Genomic DNA, 16,688 nt, shown 5'->3' with positions numbered 1-16,688 from the left:
GAGAGACAGTCCTTTCATGCTTCTCATAGCTGTACTTTGGGAGACTGAGGTCTCTGGTTAGTTTCCCTTTATGATAAAGATCCTTTCATCTCCCTAAGGGCTTCCTGTATTCTTCCTCATTTTGGAATATTATTTTCCAATATTTCCTCTCATTTGTGTGATCTCATATGTAGTTTCTTAGTACGTGAACTACTTTGTTCTCAATGCTTGGAGTTTTTTTCCTTTGATTTGAAGTCTCTGGATTTTGAATGTGACAGCACTGGGATTTTTCCTTTGGATGATTCTTTCAGATAATCCCTAGATTCTTTCTAGCTTTACTTTGCCATCTGATGCAATATATCTAGTCAGTTTTTACTTATGATTTCTTGAAATATAGTGTCCAGGCTTTCTTTTGGAATCACAGTTTTCAGGGAGTCCAGTGATTGTCTCCTCGTCCTGGATTTTCCAGGTCAGTTTTTTTTATATAAGACATATATTTTCTTCTGTTTTTCAATATTCTTATTTTGCTCTAGTTTTTATTACTTTTATGGAATCATTGATTTCTAATTATTCTCTTCTGGTTTTCAGGGAATCTGTTAATTAGATAAGATTTATTACTTTTTTCTTCTACTTTTTTGTAGTTTTGCTTTTTGGGTTTTTTGTTTGTTTGTTTTTAGTATCTCTAGCACTTAGTAAAGTCACTGGTATAGAGCAGTTAATTAATAAAGGCTTGTTGACTTCTTTCCTCCCTACCATTTATTTCATTGTTTTTCTTCTTCATTTCTTCTAGGCATTCCTCTTGTTCTTGTGGAAAATCCTTTTTTCCCTTTGAGTCTCCATGTATAGTTGTTAGGGAATTGCTTTCTCCATTGGGGGACCTCCAGATGTGCAGTAACTTTTAATATTGGTTAGTGTTTATTTGGATCTATAGTCAGGAAGGCTCATCTTCCTTGAGTTCAGATCCAGCCTCAGACACTTACCAGCTATGAAACTCTGGGCACATCACTTCACCCTGTTTCCCTCAGTTCCTCATCTATAAAAGGAGCTAGAGAAGGAAATGGCAAACCACTCTAATATCTTTGCTAAGAAAACCCCAAATGGAGTCATGAAGAGTTGGATGTGACTCAACAATAATGTTTTATTTATTCTTGTCTCCAGCTTTGATTCGTAAAATGGGGCTTTGTGCTGAGGCCAAGCTCTGACCTGGAGTCTTCTCTGCTTCATCTCACCTTGGGTCTCTAACACTGACCTCTGCCTCCCTTGGTTAGGCCCCACTGGATATTTGAGAATCAGAATGTTTTTCAGGGCCTTCTCTGCCATCTCAGAATAGAGAGTTAGGGACCTCCCGGCCCCTGGGCCAAAACTGTGACTTAATATCTATCTGCCACAATTTCCTTAACTGTAAAATGGGGATGTTAGTAATTACATCTACTTCACAGGGTTGTTGTGGGAATCAAAGGAGATAATATTTGTAAAGTATGTAGCATAATGCGTGGCACCTCGTAGATACTTAAATGCTTGCTGCCTTTCCATCCCTTTCTGAGGCAAGTGTGGTGGTGCAGTAGGTAGAGTTCTGGGCCTGACTTCAGGAAGACCTGAGTTCATATCTGGTTTTGGACATTTACTAGCTATGTGATCCTAGGCCTGCCTCAGTTTCCTCAGTTGTAAAATGGAGATATTAGTATCTATCTCAGGGGTATTGTGAGGAGTAAATGAGATGATATTTGTAGAGCACTTAACACCATGCCTGGTACATAGTAGGCATCAGAACTTTTAAATCCAGGGCTGGCATCTTGTCTGTACTTTTTTTCCCTGCCAAAATTGATAGCAGAAAATTAAGAGCCAGGAACACATTAATAATGCTCCAGTCACGTTGCTTTCTTGTCTTAATTACCTTCCTAATTTGCACTTTTAGTTGAGCACCTGGGGTGTGAGCATGAATCCATAGCTCTCCTCTGTTCCTTTCCTACCCAGCAGGTTCTCTGCACCATCTGCTGATCTCCAGAACTTGACTTCATTCTGTCATTATCCTCTCTCTGTGGCTGGGATGTGTGCTGGGCTTTCATTGGATTGACTCTCAGGTTTTTAATCCTGGTAATTAGTATATTGTTCTCTTCTTTCCCACCCCCAGTCCTCCATTACTCCTTCAGCTTTCGTTTCTGAAATGGAAGTTGGTGCCAGTGCCAGCCTCCACACAACAGATTCTTGGTTGCCAGAATGTTCCTCAGCCCCGGGACAGAATGTCCTACACTGCTGACCAAGGGAGCGAGGCTGTGGACATAGTCTGACTGTAGCATCCCAAGAAGTAGTGATTATGTCTTCTGCAGATTCAGCTGGCTCAGATGCCAGCTCTAACAGCTCCATGGATGGTCATTCACTCAGTGCTTCGTAGAATGCTGGCTTAGCAGCTCCCATTGAGCCATACTGGGTCTGCTGTGGTCTAGTTCTGGTGCTCTTGGCTGGGGCCCCATTAGAGTAAGACTCACTAATTAGACTGAGATTTTTAAGAAGGAGAAAGATAGCCATCTGTTATTATTGGCTTACTGATACATACCTTCCTCTGTGGGGCTGGCCCAGGTGACCTTGCAAGATGCATCAGAAAAACTGGAAAACACGAAGGGTTTATCTGAGCCCTTCCTCACAGATATATGGCTTCCATCCTTTTCATAAGCTTGCAGAATTTTAGAATTGGAAGGGACCTTGGAAATCAAGTCTAACTCCATTTTACGGATGATCAGTCAGCCAGCTACTGATTTGCAGAGGTGTGATTTGAATCTTTTAAATTCAGATCTGGTATTCTTTCCCTTTCAAAAAAAAATTGCTTTCATTTTTCAGTGATCAAACATATCTCCTACTTCCCCTCTCCTCCCTTCCAATCTGGAAGGAAGGAAGAAAAGAAAGGAGGAAGGAAATTTGGGAGGGAGAAAGGAATGAAGGAATCCAGAGCCCCTATATCACGTAAGCACAGTCAAACAAAATATAGCCCCGTGTTGTTCAGGGCAGCTAGGTGGTGCAATGGATAGAACATCAGTCTTAGACTCTGGAAGTTCTTGAGTTCAAATCCAGCCTCAGATACCTTCTAGCTGTGTAACCCTGGATGAGTCACTTAACCTTGTTTGCCTCAGTTTCCTCATCTATAAAATGAACTGGAGAATGAAATGGCAGACCACTTTAGTATCTTTGTCAAGAAAACCACAAATGGAGTCACAAAGAGTGGACACGATTAAAACAGCTGATACTGCTCCAATCCAACAACGCATTTTTATTCTGCATGCTAGTCCATTGTCTCTCTGTGATGAAGTGGGCCATGTGGTTGTTGTGGTTGTTTTTATCAGTCTTCTAGAATCACAGTTGATCATTTGGTTGATCAGAACTCTTAAGTCTCTCAAATTTTTCATGTTTGTAATAATGATGTTATAGTATAAATTGTTCTTCAGATCTAGCTCACTTCACTCTGCATCAGTTCACAGAAATCTTTCCATGCTTCCTTGTGACCATGTTTTTCCTTATTTCTTATGGCACAGTAGTATTCCTTTACATTCATCTACCACAGCTTTTTCAGCCATTCCCCAGTTGATGGGTACTCCCTTAGATTCCAGTTCTTTACCACCACAGAAAGAAATAGTTTTGTCTATATTTGACCTTTTCCTCTTTCCTTGATCTCTTTGGGGTGCAGGCCTGGCAGAGTTTTTAGATCTCTATTCATTATACCATGCTGCCTTCAGTTCCACAAACATTAATTTTCTGCTTAATACAGAGTACTGTGCTAGGATCTAGAGGAGATAAAAAGTTTACATAAGAAAGTTTATAAGGCATTATATGTATGTAACCTGTGGTCTGGTTCATTACTAAAACTTGGTATTTATATTGACCTAAGTTCAGTCTTGGAGAACTCTCAATTATTAATACCCTCTTTGGTTCATTTTTTCCCTACCTAGACTCTCCACTGGGCATATTGGTATCTGATCCATTTTCCCACCCTGATTTTCCCTGAAACATCAGAATTTGGCTTATATCCCTCTAAGGGCCATTGACTTACAAGCATTCAGGCTCACAAAACATTGAATATTGGATGAGTTTTATTTAATTTGCAAACAACAACAAAAAAAACCCCCACACAAAATATTGAAACTTGAACTCATGAACAATTAGGATGACTCCCCTTACCTTTCCAATGGTCCACCATCTTTCCCAGGCACCTGTACAGTCCTTCAGACTTGTAGATCCAACCTGGATGTGGCTGCCTAGGAAAGTGAATGTTAGATGTTCAAGACACTCTTCTCTTTGGTACGTCTCACCTACCATTGGAACCTGTACAGGCTACATGACTCACTACCAACAAAGGGCTAAATCTAGTTTGCTCCTACATGTGGTTATCTGCTGAGATAATCCTCCTTCCCCATTGTGTCTCGTGACAGTTCCTCATTTGGAGGATTTTTTTCTCACTTGGATATGCCTTTTCATCTCTCTGCCTCTTTTATGTCTCCATCTAGCAGTTTCTTGCATACATGTGATTTCCTGGAAAGGTTTTATGGTTTTCTGTCAAGACTTTTCTCACTCACTAACTCAAGTTTAAGGTAGTTTACACACCTGAGTTCATCTTCCTGAATTCAAATATGGCCTCACACACTTACTAGCTGTATGACCCTGGATAAGGCACTTAACTTCCATTTGCCTCAGTTTCCTCATCTGTAAAGTTAGGATAATAATAGTACCCACCTCTGAGGGTTTTTGGGGCGGGGGGAGGATCAAGTGAGATGATCATTGTAAAGTGCTTAGTACAGTGCCTGGTACATATTAAGTGCTGAAAAGAACTTTAGCTATTATTAGCTATTTGCCTTTATTAAAGGTTCCTCGAAGAACTCCTTCCTGCAATAAAATAACTGGTAGCCAGATAGAAGTAAAGAAATTAATACAGAGAGGAACTAAGGAGAGAAATGTTATTTTTGATATCTTCACCCCAAGTCCTAGTTTGAATGGTGAGGAGGAATTGGAAAGAGACTTTCCCCACAATGGGTAGAAAAAGCCAATGTCAAAAGGTAGATCTCAGGCACCTTTTAAAAATGGAAAGGAGAAAATATATACCCTTGTCAGTGTTTGGAAAATCTGGTTACACAGCCAGCCTAGCTATATAGGCTCATTAGGGGCTGTCATATTACCTGATTAGAGAACCCAAGGCACATATATTGAGAGAAGGTTATTAGAGAACTTTTGCCTAGGGATCTTCAAAGACCATCTGTGGTCATCCATACTGCGGCAGTGGGTATTAGCCCTGATGCCCCCTTCTTGTTTCAGAAAGAGCACACCATCACACCTGTCAGATTGGCTAATATGACAGAAAAGGAAAAGGACAAATGTTGAATGCATTGTTGGTGGAGTTGTAAACTGATCCACCCATTCTGCAGAGCTATCTAGAATTGTGCCCAAAGGGCTATAAAACTGCATACCCTTGGACCCAGCAATATCACTATTAGATCTGTACCCCAGAGAGATCAAAGAAAAAGGAAAAAATGATCTTTATATACAAACATATTTATAGCAGCTTTTTTTGGCCTGGCAAAAAAATTGGAAATTAAGGGGATCAATTGGGGAATGACTGAACAAGTTGTGATATATGATTGTGATGGAATGCTATTTTCTTATAAGAGATAATAAGCAGTATGTTTTCAGAAAAACCTGGAAAGATTTACATGAACTGATGCAAAGTCAAATGAGCAGAACATTGTACAGAGTAATAGCAATATTGTACCATGATCAACTAGGAATGACTTAGCTACTCTGATCAAGACAGTGATCCAAGACACTTCCAAAAGTATGATGAAAGATGCTATCCATCTCATGAGAAAGAACTGATAGTCTGAATACAGATCGAAACACACTTATTTTTCACTTTTTTTTTTTTTGGTCTGTGTTTTCTTTTGCTATGTGACTAATATAGAAATGTGTTTTTCATGACTGCACATGTATAAACTATATCGAAGTGCTTGCCTGCTCAAAGAGGAAGGAGGGAAGACAAGGAGGGAGGGAATTTGGAACTCAAAATTTTAGAAAATGAATGTTAAGAATTGTTTTTATATATAATTGGAAAAAATATAATGTTTTTTTAAAAAGAAAGGTCACCCAAACTTATGACTTCTGAATCTAGCATTGTCATAGTAACAGGGAGGCCGAACTAGATGATCCCTAAAGTTCATTTTAAATGCAAGAAAATTCTGTGATTTATTCTGCCTGTTTTGTCCCAGACAACTGGGTTTAGCCAGTCCTTTTCTTTTATAGTTTCCCATAAGTAAACATTTCATTTAAGAGTAGCTAAGGACTTCGGTAGTAAATCTACACCAATGAGTGTAATCCTAGAATTTTGATCCTGGACACTGTTTGGAGAGGTCATCTTTATCCATCCCTCTGTCTCCAGAATGGACCATACCAAAATATAGTCCACAACAAGTGAATAAACATTTATTAAGAACTTAATACATGCCAAGCACTGTGCTCTTAGGCTCTTGTATTATCTAGTCCAACTTTCTCCTCCTGACAAAAGCAGAAATGGAGGAACATGCAAGTTAAGTGATTTTCCAAAGGTCAGAAAGTAAGTAGCAAAGCTGACACTTAAACCCTGACCCTCCAACACCAATGTTGTGTCCCTTCCCAGCTCATTTATGCAGCAAATCATCAAGTACCCACTGTGTTCAAAAAACAGCATGTTGTGTACAAAAATATTTACAGCAGCTCTTTTTGTGGTGTAAAAGAATTGGAAATTGAGGGAATGCCCATCTGTTGGAGAATGGCTGAACAATTTGTGGTATATGGATGTAATGAAACACTATTGTGCTATAAGGAATGATGAACAGGCAGATTTCAGAAAAACCTGGAAAGACTTACATGAACTGATGCTTAGCGAAGTGAGCAGAACCAGAACATTGTACACAGAAACAACAATGTCGTACAATGATCAACTGTGCTTGACTTAGTTTTTCTCAGCAAAAATGATATAAGACAATTCCAGAAGACTCATGATAGAAAATACTATCCACATCCAGAAAAAGAATTATGGAGACTGAATGCAAATTCAAGGCATACTAACTTCTTTTTTTTATCCTTCTCATGGTTTTCCCTTTTGTTCTGATTCTTCTTTCACAATATGACTAATGTGGAAATATGTTTAATGTGATTATATTTGTATAGCCTATATCAGATTGCATGCTGTCTTCGAAGAGAAGGATGTCAGAGATAAAGACAAGAGCTCACAAAACTCCTTTCCTCAAGGAGCTTAAATTTTCCTGGGAAGATATAGCCAAATAAATGTAATACAAGTCAGAAAGTGATGAGGGCAAAGAAGTTCTGTCTTGATTTTAAGGATTCTTGGAGCTACCATACAAAAATTAGTTCCCTCAAGAACATGATGATTTTCCACCAAAAAATATTCAAAAGGTACTCAGTTTTAACAATCATAGGCAGCATGCTACAATGGAAAGAGAATCTGATTTTTCAGAAGACTTGAATTCACGTTCTAGCTCTGATATCCATTAACTGACCATGAACAAGCACAACCATTCTGAGCCTCTACTTTTTTCATCTGTAAAATGGGGATAATACTGTTTTCTCTACAGATCTTATAGAATTGCTGAGGGGGACATGCTTTGAGAGAGAGTCATTGCTATGTCATAGTAGACAGAGTACTGTCATGAAGTCCTGGGACTTCAAATCCTGCCTCTGACATTTTCTGATTGTGTATCATGAACAAATCACTTAACTTCTTTCTGTGTGTTTCTTCATCTGTAAACTTGGGATAATAAAACCTGTAGAATGTACCTCACTGCTGAGTTTACTGTATGTATCAAAGGAGATAAAGAATACAGAACATGTTGTAAGCTTTCAAGAGTGATATGTAACAATTAGGATTATGATTATTATAAAACCATACAGTGCTATAGGAATGTGATCTGTTGTAATGATGACCATGGTGTGTAGTCTACAGATAGTATTAGGAAGAATGAACATTGACTTACAGGCATTGACTCCTAACCATAAGGGCATTCACTTTGTGTCTCTTTTAGAGGGTCTTGCTGTTGGAGTTGGATTTGGGGCTGTTGGAAAGACTGCTTCTGCCACCTTTGAAAGCGCCAGGTAAGTCAGTTCTCAGTATAGTATGCTGATCCTAGGAGAGGGATACAAAAACACTTATTAACTAGCTGACTGAATAATTATCTTGGTCTGTTAACTTTCTAGGCCTGAGTGAGATATTTGTAAGCTTTTCTTCCATAGCACGTATTTGAGGGCTACAGAGTAGAGTGGGACAGAGAAGCAGCCCCAAAATATTAACCCCCATCCTCATTTCACCATAGTCCATGAAGTGAAAGGACAGGCAGCCCAGTAAGAAAGACTTCTTGGTGGTACACAAATGTATTTCCTCATACTGGGGAGGCTGAAGCTAGTTGTATCACCTGAGTTCAGGATTTCTGAGCTGCATTAGGGAAAGCTGATCAGATGTCCACATTAAGTCCTGCATCAATATAGTGAGCCTCCAGGATCAGGCACCATCAGGCCACCTAAAGAGGGGCAAGCTGACCCATGTCAGAGACAGAGCAGGTCAAAGCTTCCTTGTTGATCAGTAATGGGATGTGACAGCTGTACTTTCCACCTGGGTAAAATAGGGACACTTAGACTTCATGAGAAGCTAATGTTAATTTCACTACCCTCCATGGTCCACATCAGAAACAGTAATGTAGACTAAGAGTCACTAAGCACATTTTTGGTGACACTAACTTTATACCTACACTAGTATATGTGGAAAAAGTGAATAATGATACTGATACCTAACATTTAAGGAATAATTTAAATTTTGCAAAGTATTTTACATTTATTCCCTCATTTGAGTCCCACAGGAACATTGTAAGGAGGTAGATACCACAGGTATCACATTACCTCTGTTTTACAGATGAAGGAAAGGAGGCTTAGAGAAGTGCCCATGGTCACATACCTAAGTGTTGGAGGCAAAGTTTGAACCCAGATCTTTTTGACTCCAGCATTCTATTCATAACACCACCCTGACTCTGAATGCTAGATTCCTAGAGCTACCAGAGACTACGAGAAGTCTCTCCAGACTAAATGTTAGATAAGGGACATGTCTGTTATACCTCTATTACAGGGAGTCATAGAAGCATTCCATAGTCATGGCTGCATGAGGTTAAATGTACCCATTCTAGAGTTTGTGCCTCTCCACATCATGCACTGAAGTCTTTTCACCACTTTATGTCGTTGTTCCCTCACTTATAAAACCCCAGCTAAAATTCCACCTTCTATAGGAAGCCTTTCCTGATCCCCCATAATCCTAATGCCTTCCCCTTGTTGATTGTCTCTAGTTATCTTGATAATAGCTTGTTTGTACATAGTCATTTGCATGTCTCCCCACATTAGACAGTGAGTTCATCGAGAGTCAAGACAGTCTTTTGCCTTTCTTTGTATCTCCAGGTCTTAACACAGTGCCTGGAGCATAGTAAGCTCTAATTCATATTTATTGACTAAGTGACTAACTATAAATGTAGGTAGAAATTCTTCTTCAGTCTACCTCGTGGGGTTGTGAAAATCAAAGGAGACATTCATAGAATCATAGCATTTGAAATTTGGAAAGGACTTCAGTGACCAGCTAGTCTAACCCTAAACCAGAAGGATCTCTGCTATAATAAACCTGACAGGATGCCATCTAGTTTCTGCTTAAACACTTCCAAAGACAAGAAACCTGTGATGGTTGGAGGGAGGCTGCCTCACTTTTGGGCAGCTCTCGTTTTTAGAAAATTTTTCCCAATCTCAAGTCCAAATTTGCAGTAGCAACCTCCATGCATTGCTCCTAATTCTCCCCTCTGGGGCCAGCAGAACATTTCATCCCTCTTCCCAATGTAATTGTTGTTGTTTAGTCATTTCAGTCATGTCTGACTCTTCGTGACCTCATAGGGGGGTTTCTTGGCAAAGATGCTGGAGTGGTTTGCCATCTCCTTCATCAGCTCGTTTTACAGATGAGGAAACTGAGGCAAACAGAGTTGAGTGACTCTCAGCGTCACACAGTAGGAAGTATCTGAGGCCAGATTTGAACTCATGAAGATGAATCATCTCAACTCCAGACACTGAACCAGATGCTCTGTCCATCTAGCTGTCCCCAAATGACAACCTTTCAAATACTTGAAAACAGACAGCCCTTAAGCCCTTTCTTGGGTTTTCTCTTCTCTAAGCTAAATATGCTCAGCTCCTTCAGTTGATCCCCATATGTCACGGACTCTAAGCCCCTCACCATCTACATCACCCTCCTCTGGACACTCTCCAGCTTATCAATGTCCCTTTTAAACTATGGCTCCCAGAAAAGAGCATGGTACTGCACTGAGATCCAACCAGGGCAGAGTACGGAGGCATTAGCACTTCTCCTGGAAGCTCAGTCCCTCTTAACTTAGCCCAAAATGGTGTTAGATTTTGTGGTTGCTACCTCAGATTTCTGACTTATATTGAGCTTTTGGGCCACTAAAACCCTCAGATCTTTTGCGAACAAACTACTGTATAGCATGCTGCCTCCCAGGTAGGTAGAAAAGTAGACAGAGTGCCAGGGCTGGAATCAGAAAGACCGGAGTTCAAATCTGGCCTCACACTCTAACTGTGTGACCTTGAGCAAGTCACTTAACCTGTATTTGCCTTAGTTTCCTCGTCTGTAAAATGGGGATAATGATATCATCTCCGTCCCAGGGTTGTTGTGAGGGCCAAATGAGATAATAATTAGGACAGCTTAGTACAGTACCTGGCACATAGTAGGCACTATATAAAAGTTATTATTATTGTTGTTGTTACTTGTGAAGTTGATTTCTTTAATACTCAATGTATAAGACTTTATATTGATCTCTATTGGATTTCATCTTAATGGATTCAATCCAGTACTTTAGCCTGTAAAGATCTTTTTGGATCCTGACCTGTCTTCCCCTAGCTGGGGTATTGGTGTATATGAAATACTTTGGAATACATAAAAAGTGCTATCCAGATGGCACTATATAAAAATCAGACATTATACATTCTATCACTCTTCCTCTTAATGCCAGTCATTCTATTTGACTTGGTTTTTTAAACCACTCTAAAATCTATTCAGTTCATACTGTGTGCCTGAAATAGCTATTTATTTTTATGTTGATGACAATTTTGGACAAAGCATCAAAGACCAATAGTTAATAAGAGTGAAATGTAGGCTGCTTGTCTTCTTTCAGGATTGTAAAGAATATAGTTATAGCCCTCATATGTGTATTTGTCCTTCTTTGCTAAAGAAGACCATGCCATCAGAGAAATGATGACATGTATAGCCCTCATATTGTAGCTAATTATGCCACTGTTTTTCTGGTCTGTGGAAAACACCAGAGATACACAAAGCTTGGGAAAAGAGAAGGGCTATAGAGGGCTGGTGGAAGGTGCAGTGAAAAGAATGATGGGTGTGGAGTCACAGGGCCTGGACTCATATCTTGGCCCTGCCAAAGGTGTTCCCCATGGCCTAGGATGAGTGGCACCCTTTCCCACAAGGGTGGGATCCTGATTTGGGAGTTAGGTGTATTAGAGTTGATGGTAGGGGCAGGCCTGACCCCAGAGAGAGTGGATTCCAATATTTTCTTTACACTCTGTGGCTCAATATGCCCTCATCTTAGCTTAAAAGTCCCCAGGAAAATCTCTTAGATAAAGTTTAACCACATCTTAATCATAAATAAAGCTTAATCTTGTCTAGGGTCGTTGAAAAGGAATTCACAAGATCTTGTTCATGAAAAGTTACCCAGTCTCCAAAGTATTAGATATCAGGTATAGAATAGCTATTTATTTCCTTCACCACAAAATAAGTGGCAAAGGAAATGCAAAAGACCCATGTGCATATTAACAAACACTTTAAACATGAAATAGGAATCCTTCTAAATAGTTGCAGAAATATGCTACCTTTCGCTTCTGTAATGGGAAAATGACACCCAAGAGGTTTGTGAGACTGATGACCAGATTTCATTTTCACCTCCATCTGAACCAAATGAGCAGACTGAGGTCTTGTAGCCATGCAGACCATGGTTTGAGGTTTTGTGTCCCATCAGAGTCCTCCAAGAGTGGAAGCTGGGAAGCATCTCCCACTGCCAGTCAACCTCTGAACTTGGGACATCCCAACTCTAGAGCTCCTGCCAAAGCTACAAACAGCTATTTCAGGAGCACCATTCTGTTACCTGTGTTCAGAAAAAGAAACACAAAGCAGGAGTAGCAGCTAGGGACTTGAAATTCAGTGTCAGGCTCACCTAATCAAGCAGATGTTCTTGTTGCTTTATTCACGTAGTCACCACAGCTGCTGCTGGGTTTGGGTGAGGGAGGTCATCTCCTCACCTTCACTCTAAGTCTGAGGAAGAGCTGGCAGAGTCGCAAGCAAAATGCTTAAGGAGAGGGGAAGGCAGAGATCTTGTCTGCATTTTTAAGCCTGCTGAATGGGTGGCTTTTCCTGGCTTAATCTCCAGTATTCTTTGGTACAGCTGTCCTTATCATACCCTAGAATACCTCTGTACCATGCCCTTCTCACATTAGTAAGTTTTTCTTGAGACCTCCATTTTGGGTAGGGTCCCAAAATGTTGGCCATCCTTTATTCCTTCGGGTGCTTCTGACTTTTTTTTAACATCAGCATTATGTCTCTGCATGAGTATTACACACACACACACACACACACACACACACACACACACACACACACACACACACACACACACACACACTGATTACCTTGTGGGTTGATGCGTTAACTGTTGAGAGGATAAGGAGATACTTCATGCAAAAGGTGGTGCTTGAGCTGTATCAGCAATGAATTCTAAACATCACCACCAAGCCTGGTTTGATCTATAGAATGCTTGTACAGTACAGGAGAGGACTACATTGGTAGGTTATCAACAGAGAACATCCCAAGTATCAGCCCTGGTTTGCCATTCCATGGTCATTTGAAAATGCTGATGATTTTATGAATGGTTCTTTTTTGGAGCTAAAACCACTGGAATTGGAATACCTCCAACCCCATTTTATACCCCTGTCCTTGCCCCAAACCACTCAGTTGTGACTTCACAAATTCTAAGCCAGGATTCGCAGTGGGTAGGATATGATTGAGTGTTAGCATCCCCTTGTGGGCTGCAAAAATGTCCAATCTGGAGAAAATAAAAATCCCATTGAGGCAGAGCTCTGAGCCAATAACCATGGCCCACTTCCTCATGATCTGAGATGCCCCCTTTCTCCAGGGCCTACGTTTTATAATGCTTGATACCCACACGTACAGATGAGACAGAGTAAAATTTCATCGGTTGACAGACCTATATCTTGACTTTCCTGAAGTCAGGAGGACCTGATGACCATCGGATGGGCAAGGGAAAGGTCATTGTTGCTGACCAAGAAGTCATAGGATGGGTGCCTCCTCATGTTGGGCCAGAGAGGGTGATGACAAAGGGTGGAGGGGCAACAGAAATAATTGGAAGACTTTCTATATCATTAGGTCGTCTCGACCACATAGGACATGGTCATGATTAGGCAAAAAAAAGAAGAAAAAAGAGTGGCAGTTCAGAGGTGCCCCCACCCCCCCACGCTGACTTTGGCTGTTCACTCATCAGGCCAATGGAGTGGAGGTCCTCTAGTCAGAATTCTATGGTTAAGCAGCTGAACTTTATAGCTTGTGGTTTAAAGTTTGGGGACATTAAATTTAAAAAAGAATCTATGTAACCTTATCTAATTATCCCTAAATACAAGATATATAAAATATGTATTAATGTTTATTAATTATACTGACTAGACAAATGTAATAGAAATAATCATTACCCCTGTGAAATCACACTAAACTGAATGATACTGATTGGAGTAAAATGGGGTTTTATTGATAGGGGAAATTGATCATTTGGCACATTTTCATGTGATTGTGTCAGGGGGAAGGAGAGAAGCAAGGCAGAATGTGATACAAATTTCTAGGCTTTGCTGGTATCACCACAGGACCTCAGTCCTGTGGGGCTTCCTACACAGCAGACTTTTATTCTTATGGAGTTTGAATGGGTAATTAACGAGAAAGAAAGAAAAGAAGTAGTGTTTCCAGGTAAGAGGTGGCCTGTAGTTTTCTCCTATTGTTTTTCCCATTTATAAATACACCTGCCTTTTTTCCCTACTTTTTTCTTCTCCCAGAACCCTGGTGAGTCTTAGAAGGCTGAAATGTGTAGCAGCCCACTCCTTAGGCATTCCTCCCACCTCCCACCTGAGCACCTCTACTCACTGCCCCTACAAGCACCAGAATTACTCATTGGATAGGAGGAGAGGGGTTCAGGCTTGACTTGGCAGGTGACAGTGTCATACTCAGAGAAAAATAATCACATCAGAGGGGTAGACACTGTCATGGTAAGGGCAAATACTTCCCAGTTTCCTGTGGGACAAGCTGTGAAATGCTGCTTGACTATAGTTAATTTTGTTGGGGATAATACCCTAATTGTGGTATGATTCATGTTTAATATACATCCAAATCCCTGCCCTCAGAATGTACAGAGTGGAGCTCGAGGGTTATTCAGAGCGAGTTGAAGACAGTACCGATGGTCCCTGCCCTGAGGAGGCTTAGGTACCAGTTGGTGAGACAAAGCCTACTTTCATGAAAAAGACTTGTGACTTAAAATGAGTGCAGGGGGCCCACTCCAACAGCAAAGGCTGCAGTCCACCTAGTAGAATGTGACCTTCTCTTTGTTTTTTCCTAGAAGCCCCAGCGCATCCTCCCCCAAATGTGTATTGAAATGGATCAAATTGGAAGGAAAGTCTTGTATCAGTCAACTCCTTCCAAAAGTCGTTAGTGAACTGAGCAGAGCAGCTTCCTTCATCCCCAAGCCTGATGTAGATGCCTTGGCCTCCCAATGTAGCTTCTTTTGGTATTTGGTGTTCATTCTAGAGAATCAGGAGACATTGTCCATGTGCAAATAGAGTACCACAGGGTAAGGGAAAGAGCCTGGGACTGGGTATCTGGCCTTTTAGACTGCCTCTAACTAGACATGTGGCCTTAGGCAAGTGAAGATTTTTTGGTGGGGATGATAGAAAGTCATACAGAACAGTTACTAAGACGTGAAGGCATTGAAACCTTCAAAGGTGCTAAAATGCTCATGCCACTGCAAGCCATGATCTTTTGAGATATGTTGAGGAAGGAAAGCAACTGCTACTTGAGAATCAGCATTAGACATTTTGATTCCTCTTCAGCTTCTCTGGGCCTTGGTTTCCTCATCTACAAAATGGAGGAGACACAAGGTGGGGTTGGACTTCACTAGATCAAGATGCGATGGTCATCAGGTCCTCCTGACTTCAGGAAAGTCAAGATATAGGTCTGTCAACCGATGAAATTTTACTCTCTCATCTGTACATGTGGGTATCAAGCATTGCCTTTGGCAATCTTGTGAAGGTTATGGACTCCTCCTTAGACTAATGTTTTTAAATGTATAAAATAAATACAGCATTACAAAGGAGATCAATTCTTTTGAAATTCAGTTACCAAATACTTTTTTAAGAGCAAATTCTCAGGGAGCAGCTAGGTGGTGCAATGGATAGAGCGCAGGCCCTGGAGTCAAGGAACCTGAGTTCAGATATGGCCTCAGATACTTACTAGCAGTGGCAAGTCACTTAAACCCAATTGTCTGAAAAAAAAAGAAAAAAAATTCACAGACCCCAGGATAGGAATCCATGGGCTAGATAATCTTCAGGACCCTTCCTAGCTCTAATAGTCTGGTTCTGAGCAGGAAATAGGTCAATGTGTGTCAGCACATCATTGTGGCCACTTGCCTTGTAGAAGGCACCATCTTGCCAGGAGGAGACTTCTGCCTCATTATTTGATGCTCTGTAACCTGGATTAAGTCCACCCACGTTTGTTCTTGTCCAGGAGCTGGGTGAGAAAACATTCAGCTGCCAGATTATCAGAGTGGTTTTAGTAATTGAGCAGGCACAAAATCCTTGACCCTGATGGGGAAAGGCATGCTATCCCGCCGCTCCCTGCCTCCCCCTCCTTTCTTTAATCCGCAGTGTGTTGAGTACAGCTGGGTACAGTGGGTACAGTACTTTGTGCAAAGTAGGTGCTGAATAAAATATCTGTTGAGATGATATTTTACAAATTATGCTGCATGCACCTGCTTTATCCTAGCTCATTCTTCTTTGTCCATTCTTCCAACAAGTATCTGTTGAGTATCTGGTGCTCTGTTCAATGCACTGTGCTAGACAGGACTAGGGGTGCCAGCATGTCCCAGGAGAAACCAAGAAGTCAAATGCTCATTTTTCATAGATTTTATGAAATCTATGGACAGAGTCAGAAAGATCAGGATTCAGATCTCCTCTTCCTCCCTCTCCCCACCCCCACATACTAGTTACATGACCCTGGGCAAGTCACTTACTGGCTGTGAGCTTCAGGACTTATAAACTAAGTAATGGAAGGACTGTCAAGCTGAGCTGGTAGAGTGACTTCCCCCAGCATGTAAAATCACAGATACTTTGTTATTTTCATGTATGTATTATTGTACTAAAGCTGTTCTCAAAGTGTGGTCCTCTGACCCTGGGGGTCCCTGAGATCCTTTCAGGGAGTCTGTGAAGTTGAAACTATTTTCATAATAATACTAAGTTATTATTTCTATAGCCCACATACAAAAGAAACTCTTATAAAGGGGTCTTGAAACCAAAAAGTTCAAGAAGCACTG

General features: G+C 40.8%; 1 protein-coding gene across 9 annotated transcripts in view; it reads left to right on the top strand.

The window, feature by feature from the left end:
• SLC39A11 (solute carrier family 39 member 11) overlaps positions 1-16,688 on the top strand; it is a 515,419-nt gene that overhangs the window by 392,580 nt on the left and 106,151 nt on the right. For all 9 annotated transcript variants that reach the window (XM_072645551.1, XM_072645556.1, XM_072645548.1 and 6 more), the window contains one exon: positions 8,034-8,103. In XM_072645551.1, coding sequence (XP_072501652.1) covers positions 8,034-8,103 — 70 coding nt within the window. The remainder of the gene's footprint in view (positions 1-8,033; positions 8,104-16,688) is intronic.

This window comes from Notamacropus eugenii, chromosome 2 (assembly GCF_028372415.1).
Source record: "Notamacropus eugenii isolate mMacEug1 chromosome 2, mMacEug1.pri_v2, whole genome shotgun sequence".
Lineage (NCBI taxonomy): Eukaryota > Metazoa > Chordata > Mammalia > Diprotodontia > Macropodidae > Notamacropus > Notamacropus eugenii.
This window is presented reverse-complemented; position numbering and strand designations above follow the sequence as displayed.